Raw genomic sequence first — 22,702 nt, 5'->3', positions numbered from 1 at the left:
TCCCTTACGTCACTCGGAGGCGCCGGAAGTCGGGGTGCGCCCTATCCCGGAGGCCCGCTTGACTGCAAGTGGCTGTTCGCTGAGGGACACGGGCAGCTATGGTCTCAGACGGTGAGGGCCGTGCCGACGGGACCCGGACCCCGGGGCTGAGCGGACTTTACCCGGCCAGGACCGGCCAAATGGAGTATCAGTATATTCTGGGGGCTGGGTGGAACTTGTTTGGCCTTTAGAGGAGTAGCGAATGTATTCATTCAGTAAATATTTTTGGAGCGCCTCTTGTGTGCCCGGCGTTATTTCATGCCCTGGGAGATACATAGAGAACGTTACAGACTCGTGGAGGTTACAGTCTAGTGAGCGAGACAGACAGTAGGCAAGTAAATAAAAATAATTTCGAAGGGTGACAAGAGCTGTGACGACAATATAAAGTGATGATGGGGTCGATTGTGATTAGGGGGTGATCAAGAAGGAGCTGCTTTCGATAGGGGTCCAGGGAAGACCAGTGATATTGAAACTAAGACTTGAGTGACTTTATGAAGACCCTGTGGCAAGTTGAGCCACTACATTGCAATGGGAAGACGGAAAGGGGGCACCCGGGGGTAGAGGAAGGTGGAGAGACTTTCGTTCACACATTAAGCTACCAGTTATAGAGCCTGATATCTTAAAGGAAGCAAAAAGAGGCCAGGGTGGTGGGAGCAGGGTGGGCTAGAAGGATGAGATCAGAGAGCTAGCCAGGTGCAGGGCCCTTGTGGGGCTTGATCTCTATTTTAAGTGTAATACAAAGCCGTTTTAGGGCTTTAAGCAAGGTAGGTTTACTATCTGATTTACAATTTTTTTTTTTTTGGCCACACAGTGGCTTGCAGGATCTTAGTTCCCTGACCGGGGATCGAACCTGTGCTCCCTGTAGTGGAAGCGTGGAGTCCTAACCACTGGACCTCCAGGGAAGTCCCTAATTTATGATTTTAAAAGATTACTTTGGCTGCTGTGTGGGAAATGGACTGCGGAGAAGAAATAGGTCCTTTCAGAGGCCATAACAATTGTGCGTGCATCCTTCATCTGTTTTAATCAATATCACAACCCTGTGAGGGATGCAGACCTGGTATGGCCCCTGTCTACAAACGCGGAGGTAGAGACCCAAAGAAGGAAATTCATAGGGACATTCCATGTGTATGGATACACACCTCTCCTGACAGGCAACACTTTCTGTTTTTCTCAAGCTTGATAGTAGCAAGGAAGGCCCTGAGAGTTGGGAGGCGGGACCTAATGGAGAATAAGGCCAAAGGCTTTTGGGTAGAGCAGTGAGGGCCTATGGGAGACACAATTATTAAGTGCCTCTTCTGTGCCAGGCATTTTCTTCTGTGATTTATGCAACATTACATTATTCATTCCTCATTCTTTAAGGAGTCCACGGTTTAGAGGGCAGAGTTAGGAAGAGAGATCGGAAACACAGCTAAGTGTAAAATGAGGTAGTGAGTGCTGTCATTAGAAGAGAAGTGATGCCGTGGGTGCTTCGAAGTAGGCAGTGGGGCTTTGAAAAGCCACAGTCATTGGAGTCAAGCAGATCTGTCTTCAAAGCTGGGTGTTAGCTTTGCTACTTGCTAGCAGGCCATGTGACTTAGAGCAAGTTACTTTCTCTTGCAAAAGAGAAATACAGTATTTCCCCTAATCTAAGACAGTATTGATTATGAAATGTGCTTTTATTTTATTTAATATACCACTAAGAGAAAATAAAATGCGATCAGTCATAATGGTAAGATACCATCCTCGTCAAATGTAAAAAAAAAAAAAAAAGAAAAGAAAAGAAAGGAGGGAGTACATCTTATAAGTGGTGAAACATAGCAAAAGATAGCAATAAGTCCCTTGCTGAGTTGTCAGCATGGGATGGGATGAGAGGATCACATGTGCCGGACCTGATGCAGAGGGGCTGAGATTTCCAGTCTCCTGAGATGGGGGAGCCAGGACCTGTTGGAAGACCTAGGGAGGACTTCTGGGTAAAGAGGTAGCATTGGTTTGGGGCCTTAGAGAGTAAATAGGATTTGGGTATGTAAGCAAACATCAAAGATGGGGTGGGATTATCCTGATACAGGGAACAGGGAACAGGGAACTGGAGGATGGAAAGTATCGGGGCAGGAAAGGCATTGTTGCTTTTTGTTATTAAATGAGCATCCTGGGTTTTTCGTAACAGTGTGTGCTTATGGGTTCATATGTCTGTCACCTCAGTTAGAATGTAGGCTCCTTGAGGGCTTGGACTCAGTATCCCCAACACCTAACACTGGTACTTAGTGTAAATGTTTGTTGAATGAATTAATATGTTAAGTTAGCCTCTTTAGTTGTGTCTGTCACTTTGTAGAGAGTAGCCTAATTTTTTTCACAGTAAAATCTTGACATAGCAAGTGCTTTCCACTCTGGTTTTCACCTGTTTTTTCTTTTTTCTTTTTTTTTTGACCTCACGGTTTATGGGATTTAAGTTCCCCGACTAGGGATCGAACCGGGGCGCTCTGCAGTGAGAGCTCGGAGTCCTAACCACTGGATCGCCAGGGAGTTCCCCTCGTTTTCACTTTTTAAAGATTCGTTCCTAAGTATAATTGGCCTTGCTGCTAGGTGATTTGATGGACCTGGAGCCAAATTGATTCTGTGTCTCCCTTTAAATCTACCCCCCTGCCACCCCATGCCTGAAATTCTACTAGTGATTCTAACTACTGGTTAATCAGTGCCTTCAGCCCTTGACCAGCCATTTAAAATGCATATGTCTTTGGATTCATAAAATAGATATTTATTGATCATCCACCACATGCTAGGCATTGTGCTCGGAGCAGAGGATAAGCAGTGACAAAAGAAACAAAAATCCCCCCTCACAAAGCTTACATTCTAGTGCATGAAAGGTACAGATGTACAGAAGGCAAGCAAGAGCTTGCTAAGGGCCCCCAGAGCTTTAAGTCTTTAAAAGAACTTGGCCTTGTGTTAATTTCATGATTGTAGGATGATAAACATGTAAAGGCATGTAGTGATGCTCGCTCTGGATTTAATTTACAAATTGAGAATGTTAGCTTTGTTTCACTTTTATGAGGCTAATGTTTTTTATTTTTTGTTAATATTTTCAGAAGATGAATTGAATCTTCTGGTTATCATAGTTGATACCAACCCAATTTGGTGGGGAAAGCAAGCATTAAAGGAATCTCAGGTAAGATTGCTTGAGAAGGCTTTTGGATAATTCTGGTTTGACTGAGTATATGTTTATGTTGCTTTTTTATTAAGGTATAATTTACATACCATAAAATTCACCCATTATAATGTACAGTTCAGTGGTTTTTTTAGTAAAAATTGCAGTAAAGTTGTATAACCATCACCACAATTCCATTTTAGAACATTTCTATTTCCCCCAAAAGTTCCCTTGTGCCTGTTCGCAGGCACTGCTTCTACCCCCTAGTTGTAGGCAACCACTGATCTGCTTTCTGTCTCTATATTGACTTTTCTGGACATTTCATATATCGATTCCATATAATATGTAGTCTTTTTTTAAAAAAACTTTCTGTTTTGAAATATATTTTTTTGAAATAGTTATAGACTCACAGGAAATTATAAAAGTGGTACAGAGAGGTCCTGTGTGCCCTGGCTTCAGCTTCTCCCAGTAGTAACATCTTATATAACTGTAGTACAATAGCGAAACCAGGAAATTGACATCAGTACCATCTACAGCCTTTATTCAGATCACAGCAGTTCTGCATGCACTTGTGTGTGTATGTTTAGTTCTTGCAGTCTTATCACATGTAAGATTTGTGTAACCCCAACCAGAATCAAGATAACAGAGCTGGGGGCTTCCCTGGTGGCGCAGTGGTTGAGAATCTGCCTGCCAATGCAGGAGACACGGGTTCGAGCCCTGGTCTGGGAAGATCCCACATGCCGCGGAGCGGCTAGGCCCGTGAGCCACAATTACTGAGCCTGCGCGTCTGGAGCCTGTGCTCCGCAACAAGAGAGGCCGCGATAGTGAGAGGCCCGCGCACCGCGATGAAGAGTGGTCCCCACTTGCCGCAACTAGAGAAAGCCCTCGCACAGAAACGAAGACCCAACACAGCCAAAAATAAATAATAAATAAATAATAAATAAATTTAAAACAAAAAAAAAAAAAAAAAAAAAAAGATAACAGAGCTGTTTCATCACACAGGAGCTCCCTGGCGAAGGCATCCTGCATGGTTGCTGTAACTTTCTAGTCCCTGGTACTAATCTACTAATCTGTTCTTCATCTCTAGAATTTTGTTATGTAAATAGATCAGACAGTATGCAACCTTTGAGGCTGGCTTTTTTTCACTCAGCATAATGCCCTTGATCCATTCAAGTTGTTCCATGTACAAAAGTTTGTCCTTTTTATTGCTGAGGAGTAGTCCATGGTGTGATGTGCCGTAGTTTGTATAATCATTCACCTATCAAAGGACATTTGGGTTGTTTCCAATTTTTGGCTATTACATAAAAAGCTGCTCTGAAAATCTATATACAGGTTTTTGTGTGGATGTAAGCTTTCGTTTCTCTGGGAAAGGTGCCCAGAAGTGCAACTGCTGGGTCGTATGTTAATCACATGTTTGATTTTATAAGAAACTGCTTTTACTGTTTTCCAGAGTGGCTATACCATTTTACATTCCCACCAGCAAAGTATGAGAGGTCCAGTTCTTTGTATCTTTACCAGCATTTGCTGTTGTGACTTTTTTATGTTAGCTGTTTTTATTGTTATTATTATTATTAGCCACACCTTGTGGCATGCAGGATTTTAGTTCCCCAACCAGGGATTGAACCTGGGCCCTCAGCAGTGAAAGCACAGAGTCCTAACTACTGGACCGCCAGGGAAATCCCTCGTTAGCGTTTTATAGTTTTCATCAGACAAGTTTTGTAGATTTATACCTAAATACATGTTTTTTAGCAATTGTGAATGAGCAGTATGTTTCAAATGTTGGTTGCCACCTGTTTAATATTAGTATATAGAAATATGATTGATTTTTGTGTGTTGCTCCTATATTCTGGGACTTTGCTTAACTTACTTATTAGTCCTAGCAGTGTTTTTGTAGATTCCTTGGGATTTTCTAAATAGACAGTCATGTCATCTGCAAGTAGGCACAGTTTTATTTTTTTCCTTTCCAATGCACATACCTTTTATTTTCTTCTCTTGCTTTATTGTACTAGTAGGACTTACAGTACTACGTTCAATAAGAGTGGTGAGAGTGGACATCCTTACCTTGCTCCTGATCTTAGGGGGAAAGCATTCAGTCTTTCACTGTTAAGTATGGTGTAAACTGTAGATTTTTTTTGTAGATGCTCTTCATCAAGTTCAGGAAGTTCTCTTCCTAGTTTTGCTTGGAGATTTTTTTATCATGAATGGATGTTAAATTTTGTCAAATGATCTTTCTGCATCAATTAATGATTTTTCTCTTTAGCCTGTCAATATGGTGGATTACACTGATTGATTTTCAAATATTGAACCAGCTTTGCATTCCCAGAATGCAAACTTGGATTCAGTTTTTATCTATTTTATGATAGATGCTGGTCTATAGTTTTTTTTTTCTTTTTTGTACTGTGTCTGGCTGATTTTGGCTTAAGGGTGATACTGGCTTCATAAAATGAATTGGGAAGTGTTCTCTTCTGTTTTCTGGAAGAGATTATTTAGAATTGGTATCAGTTCCTTAAACTTTTGGTATAGTTCTCCAGTGAAATTGTCTGGACCTGGAGATTGCTTTTTGGTGAAGTTTTAAACTATGAATTAAATTTCTTTAATAGTAATTAAACTATTTGAATGATCTTTTTCATATTGGGTGAGTTTTGGTAATATGTAGTCTTTTGATTTTGGCTTTTTTCACTTAGCATAATATTTTTGAGGTTCATCCATGTTGTAGCATGTATTGGTGGTTCCTTTTTATTACGGAACAGTATTTTATAGTACGGATATACCTCTTGTTTATCTGTTCACGGACATTTAGATTGTTTCCCCTTTTTGACTATTATGAATAATGCAGGTAATTCACAAACAAGTCTTTGTATGAGCATATGTTTGCATTTCTCTTGAGTAGATAGAGACCTACGAATTGAATTACTGGGTCATATGGTAAGTTTAGACTGAAATTTTTAAGACGTTGCCAAACTTTTCAAAAGTTGGTACACCCTGGGACTTCCCTGGTGGTGCAGTGGTTAAGAATCCGCCTGCCAATGCAGGGGACACAGGTTCGAGCCTTGGTCCAGGAAGATCCCACATGCTGCAGAGCAACAAAGACTGTGTGCCACAACTGCTGAGCCCGCGAGCCACAACTACTGAAGCCCACGCGCCTAGAGCTGGTGCTCCGCAATAAGAGAAGCCACCACAATGAGAAGCCCGTGCACTGCAATGAAGAGTAGCCCCCGCTTGCCGCAACTAAAGAAAGCCAGCCCGCAGCAACGAAGACCCAACGCAGCCAAAAAATAAAATAAATAAATGAAATAAAATAAAATAAAAAGAAGTGACAAAAAAAAAAAAAAAGTTGGTACACCCTTTTCCATTCCCATCAGAAATGTATGAGAGTTCCAGTCTTCACATCCTTGCTGCCACTTGTCTGCCTTTTTGATTATAGTCATTCTAGTGTAGGTGGTAATATCTCATTGTGGTTTTAATTTGCATTTCCCTAATGACTAATGATATTGAGTCTTTTGTTCGTATGCTTATTAGCCATACATATATTTTCTTTGGTGAAATTTGTATTCAAATATTTTGCCCAATTAAAAAATTTTTAAGTTGGACATTTTCTTAATGGTGTCTTTTTTTAAAAATTTTATTTATTTTTATTTATTTATGGCTGTGTTGGGTCTTCATTTCTGTGCGAGGGCTTTCTCTAGTTGCGGCAAGCGGGGGCCACTCTTCATCGCGGTGCGCGGGCCTCTCACTATCGCGGCCTCTCTTGTTGCGGAGCACAGGCTCCAGACGCGCAGGCTCAGTAATTGTGGCTCACGGGCCTAGTTGCTCCGCGGCATGTGGGATCCTCCCAGACCAGGGCTCGAACCCGTGTCCCCTGCATTGGCAGGCAGACTCCCAACCACTGCGCCACCAGGGAAGCCCTGGTGTCTTTTTTAAAAATAACTTTACCAAGCTAGAGTTGACATACAATGAGCTGCACATGTTTAAAGTGTTTAATTTGTTATGTTTTAAGTGTTTAATTTGTTATGTTTTCACTTATGTATACATTCATGAAATTATCACCACAATCAAAATAATGAACATATAGATCCATCACCCCCAAAGTTTCTTCCTGTTGCTTTGAATTCATCCCACCCACCTCTCTGCCTGTCCCCTCCCGAGGCAACCACTGATCTGCTTTCTGTCACTATAGATTAGTTTGCATATTTTAGGTATTTATATATATGGAATCAAACAGTTTTTTGTTTGGGGTTTTTTTTTTCTTTTTTGGTCTGGTGTTTTCACTCAGCATAATTATTTTGAAATTTGTCCATGTTGCTACATGCATCAGTGGTTCATTCCTTTTTATTGCTGAGTAGAATTCCATTGTACAGCTAGACCAGTATATCACTGCATATTACCATATTCTCCAGGAAGACTGTCTTATTTTGAACTCTCATCAGTGGTGTATGAGGATTCTGGGTTGGTTTGTTTGGTTTTTTTTGGTACCAACACAATATGCTCTGTTTCCTTATTTTATCTTTTGCCAGTATGATGTACCAAAATGATCTCAGTTTGCTTTTCGTATATTTAATGGTCCTTTGTATTTCTCCTTTGGGGCATTGCCCATTTTTCTCTTTGCGTATTCCTTTTTTTTTTTTAATGGTTTGTGGACACTTTATATTAAAGGTTAACTCATCTGTCATACGTTGCAATTATTTTTTTCCAGTTTGTAATTTACCTCTCACTTTTGTTTAGTCTTTTTTTTGCCATATAGAAATTTTAATAGGTTTGTTTTACATTTTCAAAAATAGAGTGAGTGAAATTTATCAGTTTTATTTTCTGCCTGAAGTATTTCTTTAAGAGAAACATGCTTGATTACATGATTATAAAAATATCCACCTGTGTTTTTTTAGTAATATTAGTACTTGTCAGAATGTAAACTCCATGAAAGAAGGGGTCTTCTCCTGGCACATAATAGGTGCTCAGGATACTTAATGAATGAATTCAAAAGTTTTACAATTACCAATTTAATCAGTATTTATTAATTGTCTATTCCATGTGTAGCAATAGTTTGCTAGTAATTTTATCATAGAAGTTGTGATATATTTGCTATTCCCTGAATGTTATGCAGAAAACATTTGTGGAATATTGTACTGATGTAGAATTGGTTTCATAAGTAAAATTAGAAAACTATAGTTTTCTTTCTGTTTTTCAGGTTTATCCACATTTTTGCTATGAATATATTTATTTATGAATAAATAGGTTGTATGAATTAACAGTATAACAGCTGGAAAAATAACAGTGAAAATGAATGTCTTTGCATATGATTTCTTGTCTCAGTTGGAACTTTTGTCTTTCTTGGGTTTATATTTCAAATTGGACTGCTTTCATTTTCGTGGAGGATGGAAATGCAGCTGGTAGACAGTTATGTAAGGGAGGAGAAAAAGTAAGGGCAGTTCTCTATAACCAGTATTAGTAAAGATTGGTGCTACTGACTAAATTACATTTAGGTCAGCTCTAGCGCAAATCAGTCATCATGTTTATAAAAAAGGACCGTATCTCCTTACTTCCCCAGTTCCATCCCATCCCCCAACAACAATTCTTCCTTCATTTTGCTCTGCTCTGTGGGATCTGACCTGCCATGTGTTGTTTTTCTAAGCAAGTCAGAAATGGGCAAGTCTGTGCTGTTCAGAATCGGAAAGCTGTAGGTTTCAAATGTTTTTGCTTATGACTTTGGAGGGGGGGAGCTCCAGAGCAAATTTTTAGAAGTGAATAATTGTCTAAAATTTAAATGAAATCTTAATCATTTCAAGACCTGACATAGCTATTTGGATAGCTAATTTACCTTTCTTTTGTCTTCTGTTTTTCAACAGTTTACTTTATCAAAATGCATAGATGCAGTGATGGTGCTAGGAAATTCTCATTTATTCATGAATCGTTCCAACAAACTTGCTGTCATAGCAAGTCACATTCAAGAAAGGTATGACCATTATGATTACTCTTCCTGTTCAGTGCTTAGGGACGCTTGGACCAGATATTACTGGGGTAGATAAATATACCTCAAATAATAAACTAGTAGTAGGTAAGAGTTTGGTATGAAGTATTTCAAGAGACTGTAAAGCATTTCAAGAGACTGTAACCCAGTACCTTCTTTATTCTTCTCGTTTTTTAAGAAAACAGTGGAATCATCAAAACATTCTGTGGTGGTAGACTCATGGTTGCCCATTTGCCTATTTTCTACATTCTTTAAAACTGAAATTTATTATGGAATCTTGAGAATCTGGAATTGGTGTGGTTTTTGTTATCTCTGCTGGATTTCATTTTGATGTTTAGTGAGGGCTCCAAGTCCTCGTGTAACTAGGCTCTTTTTGGTTTTTTGTTTTTCTGTTTCAGCCGATTCTTATATCCTGGAAAGAATGGCAGACTCGGAGACTTCTTTGGAGACCCTGGCAACCCTTCCTCTGAATTTACTCCCTCAGGAAGTAAAGATGGAAAATACGAGTTGTTAACAGCAGCAAATGAAGTTATTGTTGAAGAGATCAAAGATCTAATGACTAAGAGTAACTGCTTTCAGCTTTTTTTTTTTTTCCTTCCATTATTCCTATTTGCAAGTGGAGTTGAATGTGGAGGTCCTTGAGGCTTTGAGTCCAAAACTTTGAGGATCTCGATACTATTTACTTCCTTCTCTTTTCTTTTCTTTTTTTTTTTAAAGGAATTCCTTTATTTTTATTTATTTTTATTTATTTATTTTTGGCTGTGTTGGGTCTTCGTTTCTGTGCGAGAGCTTTCTCTAGTTGCGGCAAGCGGGGGCCACTCTTCATCGTGGTGCGCGGACCTCTCACTATCACGGCCTCTCTTGTTGCGGAGCACAGGCTCCAGATGCGCAGGCTCAGTAGTTGTGGCTCACGGGCCTAGTTGCTCCGCGGCATGTGGGATCTTCCCGGACCAGGGCTCGAACCCGTGTCCCCTGCATTCGCAGGCAGATTCTCAACCACTGCACCACCAGGGAAGCCCTCTCTCTTTTCTTTTAAAAAATCTTTTCCATCAAAGCCTGTGCATTAGTTGCCTGACCTCTGCAGCATTGACACTGTTCGCCGTCCTCTGCTTCTTAAAATACTCTGGTTTCTGAGGATAGCCTGTTGACCTATTTTTCCTCTTTTTTGGACCATTCTTTCTTCCATTTCTGACATTTTCTTCTTTCTTTTTGTTTCTTAAAAATATATACATTTTTTTATTCTGCCGGGTTATTTTCTTATTTTCTCCCTCTGCGTGTTCTCATCCACTCTTGTCATTAATTATCATTTATGTATGAACACTTCCCAGTCTTTGTCTCTAATCTAGCCTTTCTTTCAAGCTGCAAATGTCTCCACTTAAACGTCCCACAGCCTCATTAACACGGCCCAGACCAGTTTCATTATCTTTTCTCTCAATTAGACCACCGTTTCCATTTCCTATTTCTGTCACCCCCCGGCCACCTACTTTTCCAAAATTTTCTTTTTGGACTCCTTCCTCCTCATCCAACATCTAATCAGCTATGAGATCCTATTAATCTGTCCTCAGCAGTATCTCCAAAGTCTGACCCCTTGTTACCTGCCATGTAGCGGAGCCTTGGCCGTGCTGACATTTTGGGCCGGGTAATTCTTTATTGTGGGGCTTTCCTGTGCTTTGAAGGATACGTAGCAGCATCCCTGGCCTCAACCAACTGGATGCCGTAATATCCCCCGGTTGTGAGAACCAAATGTCCCCCGTGGGGCACAGTTGCCCAGGTGGAGAGCCTTTGCTCTAGATCGTTGTTATCAACTTCGTAACCGACTCCGGTCTCTCTCCGTTCCAGTCTTCCCACTCAGCCTCTAGAGCTGTCATCCTAAATGTCAGAGCTGCTGTTCCCGCCCTTAAAGACCTTTTGCTGATTCCCTGTTGCCTGCAGGCAGTGTTTTCAATCTGTCTCCTGTGTCCAAATCACCTGTGGGGAAAAGGCAATTCTAGAGACAGAAAGTGGATTAATGATTTCTCCTGGGGCTGGGGAGGAGCAGAGAGGTGATGGGAATGGGCCCAAGTGATCTTTTGGGGTGGTGGAAATGTTCTACAATTGGATTGTGGCGAGGATTTACATCCCTACAAATTTACTAAAAATCATTGACTTGTGTGCTTAAAAAGATAATCTTGTGATCTGTAAGTTATACCCCAATAAAACTGTTAAAAATCACCTGGAGGGCTTGTTAAAATGAAATACTGAACCCCACTCCATAGTTTCTGATTCAGTGGGTTTAGGGAGGGCCCAAGAATTTGTGTTTCTATTGAGTTCCCTGGTGATATTCCTACAGCTGGTTCTCGAATCATGTTTTGAGCAACCACTGGCCCCCAGGGCAAAGTCCCAACTTCTCAGTGTAGTGTTCCAGACCTTTCCTGGTCTGACCTCCCCATGGGGTATCAGCGCTCCTGGACCGGTTGCAGGCCCTGTTCGCACAGCGTGTCCATCTGGGCTCCCCACCTTCTTGCGCTGAAGGTGTAGAATTTTGATTATTATGAGAGTGACTGTTTTTCACTCAAGTCTCCGAATAAGTTGTAAACCTCGTCCCTGCCTCCCACAGCCAGGGCACTTTCTCCAGTCCTCTTTTCACGGCTTTCCCAGGCAGGTGGGAGGTGGTGGGAAGGGCTTGGGGCCTGGCCAGGGGCCACTGTCCAGGCTGCCTGCAGTTGCACAGGGCCTCTGCTACCACTTAGGTCATTGAGCAGCCACAACCTTTCCCAGTAACACCAGGATATTTTTTATTATCTGTTTCTTATAACATAAAATTTACCATTTTAACCATTTTTAAGTGTACAGGTCAGTGGCATTAAGTACATTCACGCTGTTGTGCAAAATCACCACCGTCCATTTCCAGAACTGTTTCATCATTGAAAACTGAAACTTTATACCCATTAAACAACAACCCCCCATTCCTACCCCTTCAGCCCCCAACCACCAGGGTATTTTAAATTGAGAAAATGTTTAAAAATTGCTTATCTATGTTTTTAAACCCAGTTTGAAAATGTCATCTGATTTCATTCATGAAGAAGAATGCTTTGGTTTGAAAATGATTTTAGGTCAAGAAAGTACCTAAAAATTCCCTTTTTAATGTTTTTTGTTGTCTACAGGTGACATAGAGGGTCAACATACAGAAACTCTGCTGGCAGGATCCCTCGCCAAAGCTCTTTGCTGTATCCTTGGTGTTTTAATCATTCAGAAGGTGTTTTTTGGTAATAAAGAGATCTGAACTTGTGATAGTTCTCAGAACCTTGGGTGCCCATGTTAATGGAAGGCATGAGTATTCTAAAGTGGTAGATAATCAAAAAATAGTTTATCTTGGCTTTGACATGTTTTTAGGACAAGCTGTAAGAATGAGAAAACTCTAGTTTCTCCAGTATGTCTTGCTCATAATGCATTATTCTTCAGGATGCTTCTTTGCTTCCTATTAGACAAATTAAAAAAAAAATTTTTTTTTGTCTCTCTTGTGTTGGAAGCAGGGTTTGATTTTAAAAAGCCATTTACTAACCCTGGGGCTTATTAAATGAGTAGCTGCTTCTCTACAGGAGAATGCGTTATTTTGCACACCTTTATAAGCACTTTGATTATCTATGTTTGTGTGATATTTTCTCAGTCTTAAGTAATTTAGTTTGTCAGTTTTGTACAGTATTGAGTCTGTCCAGACCTTGATTGAGGGTATCTGATCATCTGGGTATGCTTTTCAAATTCATTATCTCATTTGATGGTGTATTGATTTACTTGTGTTCCCAGTATTCAAATCCAGGACATGGTGGATAATCATAGAACAAGCAGGTAGATAATCAAAGAACAATCAAGTCTACTTATTTTAATTTTCTGGGACAAAGATCATATTTTGGTCAGGTTACAAAGCCCATTTGATTACAGAGTTAGTAATTGGAAGCTCCCAATCACTCTTGTTTTATGTGTTTATCGTGGGCCTTGGAACTTTTCCTTTTTTCAGCTGGGTGGATGCTGGATTTATTTAACTAAAATTGAGGTTATTTTTCTGTTTACTATTAGTACTTATGAAATAATATTTTTAAATTCCTTAATGCTAAGAAAATAAGACATTCATAGAATGAACAAGGATGTTAAAGGTAGGCGCCTACATTCTTCTATGAGACTGTAATCTTTATTTACTACTATAACTTTGAGGTACTGTTTAAAAATTGGTGAGAAAACCTTATATGTAATATGTTTAATAAGATTCAGTTAAATTGTAAACTGTTTTTATCTCTTTACAGATAATCAGGAAATGAAATCAAGGATATTGGTAAGATTAAAAGATATCAAAACGATGTTTTTATACCAGCTAAAGCCAATTAGAAAACATAATGGGAAATAAGACCCATTTATAATAGAAACAATAAATATTAAGTACCCAGAATTAATTAACAAGCAATACGTAAAATTGATTATGGTGAAAAACTAAAATTCTGAGAGACATGAAAGAATTGAATAAATGGAGAGCCATATTTTTTTTCTTTTTAAAATTTGTACTTTATTATTATTGTTTTTAACATCTCTATTGCAGTATAATTGCTTTACAATGGTGTGTTAGTTTCTGCTTTATAACAAAGTGAATCAGCTATGCGTATACATATATCTCCATATCTCCTCCCTCTTGCATCTCCCTCCCACCCTCCCTATCCCACTCCTCTGGGTGGACACAGAGCACCAAGCTTATCTCCCTGTGCTATGTGGCTGCTTCCCACTAGCTAGCTATTTTACATTTGGTGGTGTATATATGTCCATGCCACTGTCTCACTTAAAAATATGGAACGCTTCACGAATTTCCGTGTCATCCTTGAGCAGGGGCCATGCTAATCTTCTCTGTATTGTTCCAATAAAATTTGTACTTTTTTAAAATTGAAGTATAGTTGATATACAATATTATTTATGTTACAGGTGTATGATACAGTGATCCACAATTTTTAAAGGTTATCCTCCATTTATAGTTATTATAAAATATTGGCTATATTCCCCATGTTGTACAGTGTATCCTTGTAGCTTATTTTATGCATAACAGTTTGTACCTCTTAATCCTTTACCCCTATATTGTCCCTCCCCTCTTCCCTCTCCCCACTGGTAACCACTAGTTTTTGGAGATCCATATTTTATTCTTTAATGTAATTTTTCCAATATTAAACTGTAAGTTCAATGCAATCTCAGAATATTATCAGATTTTTTTTTTCCTGGCAGAGTGGGGGGATTTAAGAAAGTCAACAGTTTATCGGAAAGAATAAATCAATGAGAATAGCTAGGAGCTTTCAGAAAGAAAATAGTAGGCAGGAACTTGCTCCAGGTGACTTAAAGAAAGACACACAACGTAAGAGTTGTGAGTTGTAAGTTTTATCCAGAGTCTTACAGCCCAGGAGACAGCCAGTCAGCTGTGAGGAAACTCCCAAAGAGGTAGGGGAGAAGCCAGTTTATCTATGATTTTTTTGGCTAGGAAATTCTTGCAGTCAAGCATATATCTTGGTAAAAGATGACTGCTAATCACGAAGAACAGATATCTCAAGTTAGTGATTTTCGTGCTTTTCTATTTCTTTTTTCAGTTCTTGCCTGCGAAGAGGCAAGAATCTGGGGTCATTGAAATTCTTCCTGAGATATGCATCTAACTATCTAAAGGCCTATTTATCCAAAGCACAGAGTCCCTCATCCTGAACTCCTCTCAGGGTGCGCTGTCGGTGGGCAGCTGCAGTGAGTTCCCAGTTAACCCTTGTAGAACTGGGTAGTGAGCAGTTCTCTTTGTTCTTCTTTGTGCACACTCCTTTAGGCATTAAAACACATTATAAAGCTACAGTAACTGTGGTTCTGGTATAGTAGTAGGCAAACAGATAATGGAAAAGACTAGAGTCCAGAAGCCAGGTACACAGTGGGGTTTGACATGTGATAAACAAAGCACTTCAAATTAGTGGGAGGGAAATGGATTATTCAATAAAAGGTACTGGGCCAGTTGATTGGCCATTTGCGGGAAAGCAAAGCTAGATCTCACTGCTTATACCTAAACACATTCTAGTAAAGATCAAACATTTCAATGTAAAAATTCAAGTCATAAAAGCTCTAGAAAAAAATATCTGTTTATAGTCTTGTGTTGATGAGTATCTTGCTAAGCATGATTTGAAACTTTAAAAGGAAGTGTAGGGTTTCCCTGGTGGCGCAGTGGTTGAGAATCTGCCTGCTAATGCAGGGGACACGGGTTCGAGCCCTGGCCTGGGAGGATCCCACATGCCACGGAGCAACTAGGCCCGTGAGCCACAACTACTGAGCCTGCGCGTCTGGAGCTTGTGCTCCGCAACAAGAGGCCGCGATAGTGAGAGGCCTGCGCACCGCGATGAAGAGTGGCCCCCGCTTGCCGCAACTAGAGAAAGCCCTTGCACAGAAACGAAGACCCAACACAGCCAACAATAAATAAATAAATAAAAATTAAAAAAATAAAGGAATAAAAAAAAAAAAAAAAAAGAATAAAAGGAAGTGTAAGACCTCAAAAAAATAAAACCCCCAAAACAAGGATGGGGAAAAAAAAAACTATTAGGAAAAAGTACTTTCAGTATAGCTACCTGACAGGATTAATGTAATATTTCTAAAATAAAAAAGAGCTCTTGAAAATTAATTTTTAAAAGTCAGGGTTGACTCTAAAGAAACAAGTGGGAAACGAGCAATCGGTAGAAGAGGAAATGAAAATGACCAGTTAGCATTTGGAAATACGGTCAGCCCTACTAGTGGTTATTCCCTTGCACCGCCCATGGGAGGATAAACTGGTACAGCTTTTCTGGAGGGCAGTTCGGTAATATGTATCAAAATTAAATGTGCAGACACTTTAGTAATCTCACTGATTATTTTAGGAGCTAATCGGAGAGTTGTGCAAAGGATAGACGAGAGTGTTCGTTAGAGCATTGTCTAAAACCGGGGTTTGGAAACTGCTTAAGTGTCTTCTGTAGATAATTGGTTGAACAGTGGAAATCTATGAACTCAGCATGAAGGATGGTTACATCCAAATTTATTGATGTAAGATTTTCCCCCCAGATATTGTGGACTGAAAAAGCAGGTTGCAGAACACTAGATAGAGTATCATCCTGGGGGGTGTGTGTGTGAGTATATACACATGCCCACATAAGTGCTCTTTAGAAGCTATTAACAAGGGTTCTTTCTTGAGGGATAGGATTTGGGGGAGATTTTTGCAGTCATCTTTACAGTTTTAGGTATTATTAAATAATAACTTCAAAGACAAATTAGAAAGATGATATTGGTTGTAATTTGTAGTATACTGTGATGACATTTGAGTGAGAATACTAGGATGTGGCTGAAAGGTATTAACATGGATGTGATTTTTAGGTGATTAAGGCTGCAGAAGACAGCACGTTGCAGTATATGAACTTCATGAATGTCATCTTTGCAGCACAGAAGCAGGTGAATTGAGAGCCTTCTTTTTAAAGAATATTGGTTTCATAATGAAGGAGTTAATTTTATTGTTTGAATGACCTACTTAGAGAGGTATTCTGACTAGATACTTATTAAGGGATTGGGAATCTGGAATCCATATTTTGTACAATACTAGTCATTTCTCTATTTTGGGTCCTGGACCCTTGAGAATCTGATGGGTCCCCAGAAAAATATGCACTCAAACAGTTTTGCAGATAGTTTTGTGGAATTCCTGTAACCCATTTAGCCCATCCTTGGACCCCAGGCTAAGAATTCTAGGTTTTATAGTTTGCTGCATACCTTGCTTCAATTTCTCTGTCTCTTTGCTTCAGGGAGGTCTTATAAAGATTTGATATTTTTACTTTGCAAATAACTGAAGTGTTCAGATGAGTTATCACTAATACATTTTCTTCTTTGATATGTTAAAAAAAAAAAACTTCCTTAAAACTTCAGTTTTAACCTAAAATGCTGCTATAGCCATGTAAAATATTCTCCATCTTGGAGTGGCAGCATGATGTAGTGAAAAGACCATGGACTTTGGGGACAGGCAGACTGGGGGTGACAGCACTGCTTCCCCTTGGCTCTGTGACCACCGCCCGGCCAAGGCCTGGGTGCTTCAGCCGTAAAATGCAAATCAGATATCTACCTTGCAGAGTTATTATGCACATTAAATGAGGCATTTTAAGAATAGAGTCTGGCATATAGTAGGTTCTCACTGTAAGGCAGTCATTATTATTCCTATAATATTTTTTAAAATGTTCATTTCAGAATATTTTGATTGATGCCTGTGTGTTAGACTCCGATTCAGGACTCCTCCAACAGGTATGTTTTATTTTATTTTATTTTATTTTTATTTATTTTTAAAAATAAATTTATTTATTTATTTATTTATTTTATTTCGGCTGCATTGGGTCTTCGTTGCTGTGCACGAGCTTTCTCTAGTTGCAGCGAGCGGGGGCTATTCTTCGTTGCAGTGTGCAGGCTTCTCATTGCGGTGGCTTCTCTTGTTGTGGAGCGTGGGCTCTAGGTGCGCGGGCTTCAGTAGTTTTGGCTCACGGGCTGTAGAGCACAGGCTCAGTAGTTGTGGCGCACGGGCTTAGTTGCTCTGCGGCATGTGGGATCTTCCCGGCCCAGGGCTCGAACCTGTGTCCCCTGCGTTGGCAGGCGGATTCTTAACCACCGCACCACCAGGGATGCCCAACAGATATGTTTTAAATGAATGCTTGGTGTTGGTGGTTATGAAAGCACGGTGTGTTCTCTTACTTATTGTTGAATGCTTTTCATCCACCAGTCTTCACACATTTTTATTTTTTAATATTTTATTTATTTATTTATTTACTTATTTAGGCTGTGCCGAGTCTTAATTGCGGCACGCGGGATCTAGTTCCCCGACCAGGGATCGAACCCGGGCCCCCTGCATTGGGAGCTCGGAGCCTTACCCACTGGACCACTGGGGAAGTCCCCACACATTTTTAGGGATTAGCCTGTATGATGCTTTAGATTAGAGCACCAACGTCTCTCTGGTTTCTTTGATATTTTTATTTACATTTTACATAATGATTTTATTGAATTTTTAAAAGTAATTCACACATTAAAATGAATTCAAGCAACGCGGAAAAGTATTTTTTAAAAGTTAAAAAAAATCCCTTCAAATCCTATCATCTGAAAGTTACTGTTGTTAGTATTAGGTGAACAGCATGACAGATCTCTCTGTACATACAGATGGAAGAATAGATCACTAAGCAAAGAATTTTATAAAAATAGGATCATATTCCAGATCTGCGCTATTCTTTATGGTAGCCATATGGCTGTTGAGCTCTTGAAATGAGTCTGATCTGAATTGAGATGTGCATAAGTATACACACTGAATTTCAAAGACTTAGTATTGAAAAAAACAATGTAAAATATCTCATTAATGATTCTTATACTGATTACATGTTAAAATGATAACAGTTTGGATATATTGAGTTAAATAAAAATGCTCTTAAAATTAATTTTATCTCTTTTTTTAAAAATAAATTTATTTTTTGGCTGCATTGGGTTCTCCTTGCTGTGCACGGGCTTTCTCTAGTTGCGGCGAGTGGGGGCTACTCTTTGTTGCAGTGCACGGGCTTCTCATTGCGGTGGCTTCTCTTGTTGCAGGGCACGGGCTCTAGGTGTGCGGGCTTCAGTAGTTGTGGCACACGGGCTCAGTAGTTGTGGCTCGTGGGCTCGGGCACAGGCTCAGTAGTTGTGGCACATGGGCTTAGTTGCTCTGCAGCATGTGGGATCTTCCTGGACCAGGACTTGAACCCGTGTCCCCTGCAATGGCAGGCAGATTCCTAACCACTGTGCCACCAGATGTTATTTTTAATCAAAATATGAAACTGAATTTTACTTTAACTAAAAAGGGAAAAGGAAAAAAAACGGAAATAAGACTGAAGAAATTACTAAACTTTTGATAAATGTTTTTGACCACAAGAAATATTATTTCCTAAAAGATCAGTTAAGAGCACAAAATTGTAGAAAACTTTGAGTTTAGGTTACTGCTGGGGATGCGTGGGGAAGGGGAGATACAACCAGAAAGTACACCAGCTTCAAAGGTTCTAGAATTAACCTATTTCTTAAGCTTGATGGTAAGTGCATGGTGTTTGTTGGGAATGTGAGAAGGTACAGCCACTTTGGAATACAGTCTGAAACTTCCTCAGAAAGTTAAACGTAGAATTACCAGTTGAGTCCACAATTCCATTCTTAGATATATATTTAAGAAAAATGAAAACGTGTCCATACAAAATATTATACGTGAATATTCATAGCTGTGCTATTCATAATAACCCAGAAATGGAAACAAGTCAAATGCCCATCAGCGGACGAACGGATAAATAAATTGTGGTCTATCCATGCAATGGAATATTATTTGGTCATAAAAGGGAATGAAGTACTGATACATGCTACAATATGAATGTACCTTGAAAACATTATCCTAAGTGCAAGAAGTAAAAGGACATATATTGTCTGATTCCATTTATATGAAGTGTCCAGAATAGGCAAATCCATAGAGACAGAAAGCAGATTAGTGGTTGCCAGGGGAAAGGAGGGATGGAGAATGACTGTTAATGGGGATGGGATCTCTTTTTGGGGTGATGAAAATGTTCTGCAAGTAGATAGCGGTGACAGTTGCACAACTCTGTGAATATTCTAAAAACTAGTAAATTGTACACTTTAAAAGGGTGAGTTTAATAGCATGTGAATTACATCTCAAACTGTTACTAAAAGATACAATGAGAATGAATAAACATGGCAAGAATAGAAATTTATCAGTAGCAAACAAACAGGAAAAATGGCTTGTACTCTTATACTACAGTCTGCAAAGGGTGACAGGGTGTGGGCCAAGGGGAAAACACAAGATATTTGAACATCTGGAGAGGTAGCTGCAAGTTTCTGGTCCTCCTGCACTCTGGGAAGAGATTCCCTTTTAATTTGCTGTGTCATATCTTCCTCTCCTTTTGGAGACCTGAAGAGTTGCTGGTGAGAATGACCTCCCGCTGGAAGGCTAAGCGAGTGCTAGTTTGGCTGAGAGCCCTTTGTCTTGCAGGCTTGTGACATCACAGGGGGACTGTACTTGAAGGTGCCTCAGATGCCCTCCCTTCTGCAGTATTTACTGGTAAGGAAATGTCAACAGTGAACCTAATGCCTTGAGTCCAGTGAGACCCTGCTTCCTGGGGAATGAACGGGAGTAAGATGGCTGATGCCTAGTAACTGGAAGAAAGGGGCAGAGGGGTGACCTAGGGAATTCAAACCTAAGGGAGTCTTTGGACCCTGTAAGCTGTATGTGGAATGTTGTATGACTGTTGACAGAACAGTGCCTGTGTGTGGTGGTGCTCAGTAATTGTGGAATGGATAGAAACACATTTCTAATAGTCGATTTCTCATAGACTTTCAAGGAAAATCTAATTTAGTATTCTTAGTGTTTACTGGCTAATATCTGATATCTATGTCCTGGCTTCGGGTTATTTTCCCCCATGTTTTAAATAAAATTTCCTTGCTTTTTTTTTTAACAGTGGGTTTTTCTTCCTGATCAAGATCAGAGGTCTCAGTTAACCCTCCCACCCCCAGTTCATGTCGACTACCGGGCTGCTTGCTTCTGCCATCGAAATCTCATTGAAATCGGCTACGTGTGTTCTGTGTGCTTGTCAAGTAAGTTCACGTAGCGCTGAGTTTTTCTATGTTGTGGAGGAGTGTGCAGAAAACATCCCCAGCTGTGTGGCTGTTAGACTGTCCTGTTCATTTTTCGTTTTTTCAATTTGCAGTATTCTGCAACTTCAGCCCTATCTGCACTACATGCGAGTAAGTATCTTTGAGGCTGTGTGGCTGGCTTGCCCTTGATAGAGATTTAGAGCATTAAAAAGTATTTTCTTCTCTGTATTATTTCAGGACAGCCTTTAAGATTTCTCTCCCTCCTGTACTGAAGGCCAAGAAAAAGAAACTGAAAATGTCCGCATGACAGTAGAAATTGTTTCCCCATCACTTAGAGCTATTAATAGAAATTATACAGCAGAACCTTTGTTAGGAAGGCTCTGAAAAAAATAGAGAGATGTGTAAGATAAATGTTAATGAACTTTCTTACAGGAAATATACTAAAACATCATCCTCATCCTATGCTTCTTGGGGGCTGATTGATTTGAGGGAGTCATTCTATGCAATATACCCTAAAATTTCTTCTGACTGGTTTTTGTCCAGAAATGGAGGAAGAAAGCACAAATTTGTGATTTTTTTTTTTTTTTAAATGAGATGATTGTTTGTCAAAGCCAGTCTGTCCTGATTATAAGCGTCAGAACCTACCAAGTCTAGGTTCTTACTGTGAAACGTATGACGTGAAATTTGAACACAGTTTTGGAAAAAGTGACTATTTATGGAGTAATGGCATTAATCAAGATAGAACATGTTACTTGAGTCAACACTTAACTTCGACAGTAGTCACGTAAATAAAATCCTTGTTTTCTAGATTGAGATTTAGCTCCAGATATTAGCAGATACTTATTCTTTTGTCTGACATTAGTACATGTTTGGACAGAGTTATCCAAATGATAGTTTGTCACTGAAAATCTCTAAAATCTGATTTTAAATGAGTAAGGAGAGTGAGTGCAGTAGTCTGGTGGGAACTTCTTCTTTAAGAACAGTTGTGTGAAGAGCTTATTTTTGAAAGCCAGTGTCTGGGCTCTGAGGGGGAATTTCTTGGAGAGAATGGATTCTGTACAGTGAAGTGTTGCCCCACACAGAATTCATCCCTTTTTTAATGAGGAGGGGGAAAGCATTAATACTGGAGAACTGTTCTCTAGAAGCTTTGGACTTAATACTGAAAAATTCTGTAAGTTCCAAAGAAAAATTATTTGCAACAATAAAAAACTTATTTTTCTATATAACCTTGAAGTTATTAAAAGTCCTTTTAAATTCCAGCAGAGTGTAGGAAGCGTTTTTAGGAATGGTGGCCAATTTAATTTGTTTTTAAAAAGTAAATTGACAAAGACCTATTTGTGTATACAACCTTGTATATAAATAAGATTTTAATTTTCTCTTGATACCATCTCAGAAACTGAGTCTCATTTAAGCAATTTGGTGTTTGGTTGGATTATTTCAGTCGATTTTATATTCTGGATTTACAATTTTGTTAACAAATACACAAAGATTTTGGTGATCACTTTGCAAGTATTTGCTAATCTTTAAGAATCTGTTTGTCTTTTAAAAATAATATTTAATATTTCACAGCCTAACTATGTGTAATGGAGATCTCTATTTTAAGTCTAGGAAACAAAGCATCATATATCTAAAGATGAATAATTTCAAACAAGCTGATAAGGTTTTTGTTATTACTTTTTCATTTGACATGTTTTATGAACTGGCCTAATTCTGTTTAAATTTTATTTTTAACAGTTGTGTTTGTGGTTTATTTTGTATAAATGTTTATAATAAAATAATTTAAATTTTCATATTTGCTTATTTCCTCTCATTCATTGTTTATTTCATGCTCATTCAATTCATCTTCAACTCTGTACTTTTTACCTGGATTTGGTCACATGTCAGACAGTTTTTTATTCAACTCTGAAGAACTTTAATTTCAAATCTTGCCAGAACTCTCACAAAAATAT

The 22,702-nt window shown here is 39.2% G+C and overlaps 1 protein-coding gene and 1 non-coding gene across 4 annotated transcripts; one reads left to right on the top strand and one right to left on the bottom strand.

Annotated features, from left to right (window-relative positions):
• Positions 1-22: 22 nt before the first annotated feature.
• On the top strand, positions 23-22,492 carry GTF2H3 (general transcription factor IIH subunit 3). 3 transcript variants are annotated; one of them, XM_059894626.1, is made up of 14 exons: positions 23-111; positions 851-1,036; positions 3,099-3,178; positions 8,998-9,104; positions 9,518-9,684; positions 12,263-12,325; positions 13,220-13,249; positions 13,397-13,425; positions 16,491-16,565; positions 17,346-17,399; positions 20,152-20,220; positions 20,618-20,753; positions 20,867-20,903; positions 20,991-22,492. In XM_059894626.1, exons 4-14 carry the CDS (start codon positions 9,028-9,030, stop codon positions 21,058-21,060), a joined length of 807 nt encoding a protein of 268 aa, XP_059750609.1. In that variant the 5' UTR covers positions 23-111; positions 851-1,036; positions 3,099-3,178; positions 8,998-9,027; the 3' UTR covers positions 21,061-22,492. The 3 variants fall into 3 exon arrangements, with proteins under 3 accessions (XP_059750609.1, XP_059750608.1, XP_059750607.1); XM_059894625.1 differs by lacking the exon at positions 851-1,036 and having other exon boundaries at positions 27-111; XM_059894624.1 differs by lacking the exons at positions 23-111; positions 851-1,036 and adding an exon at positions 1,047-1,123.
• On the bottom strand, positions 13,923-14,027 carry LOC132348299 (U6 spliceosomal RNA). The gene has a single exon (XR_009497425.1). It is a non-coding gene; the product is annotated as a U6 spliceosomal RNA (small nuclear RNA).
• Positions 22,493-22,702: the final 210 nt, after the last annotated feature.

The sequence above is a fragment of the Balaenoptera ricei genome, chromosome 14 (assembly GCF_028023285.1).
Source record: "Balaenoptera ricei isolate mBalRic1 chromosome 14, mBalRic1.hap2, whole genome shotgun sequence".
Classification (NCBI taxonomy): Eukaryota; Metazoa; Chordata; class Mammalia; order Artiodactyla; family Balaenopteridae; genus Balaenoptera; species Balaenoptera ricei.
This window is presented reverse-complemented; position numbering and strand designations above follow the sequence as displayed.

Bases quoted from the DNA above. Each gene is read 5' to 3' on its own strand.
- GTF2H3 (XM_059894624.1), top strand. From the start codon at position 1,099: ATGGCCCCTGTCTACAAACGCGGAG. The intron at 1,124-3,098 runs GTAGAGACCCAA...TAATATTTTCAG, and splicing joins CCCTGTCTACAAACGCGGAG to AAGATGAATTGAATCTTCTG. The intron at 16,566-17,345 runs GTGAATTGAGAG...TGTTCATTTCAG, and splicing joins TCTTTGCAGCACAGAAGCAG to AATATTTTGATTGATGCCTG.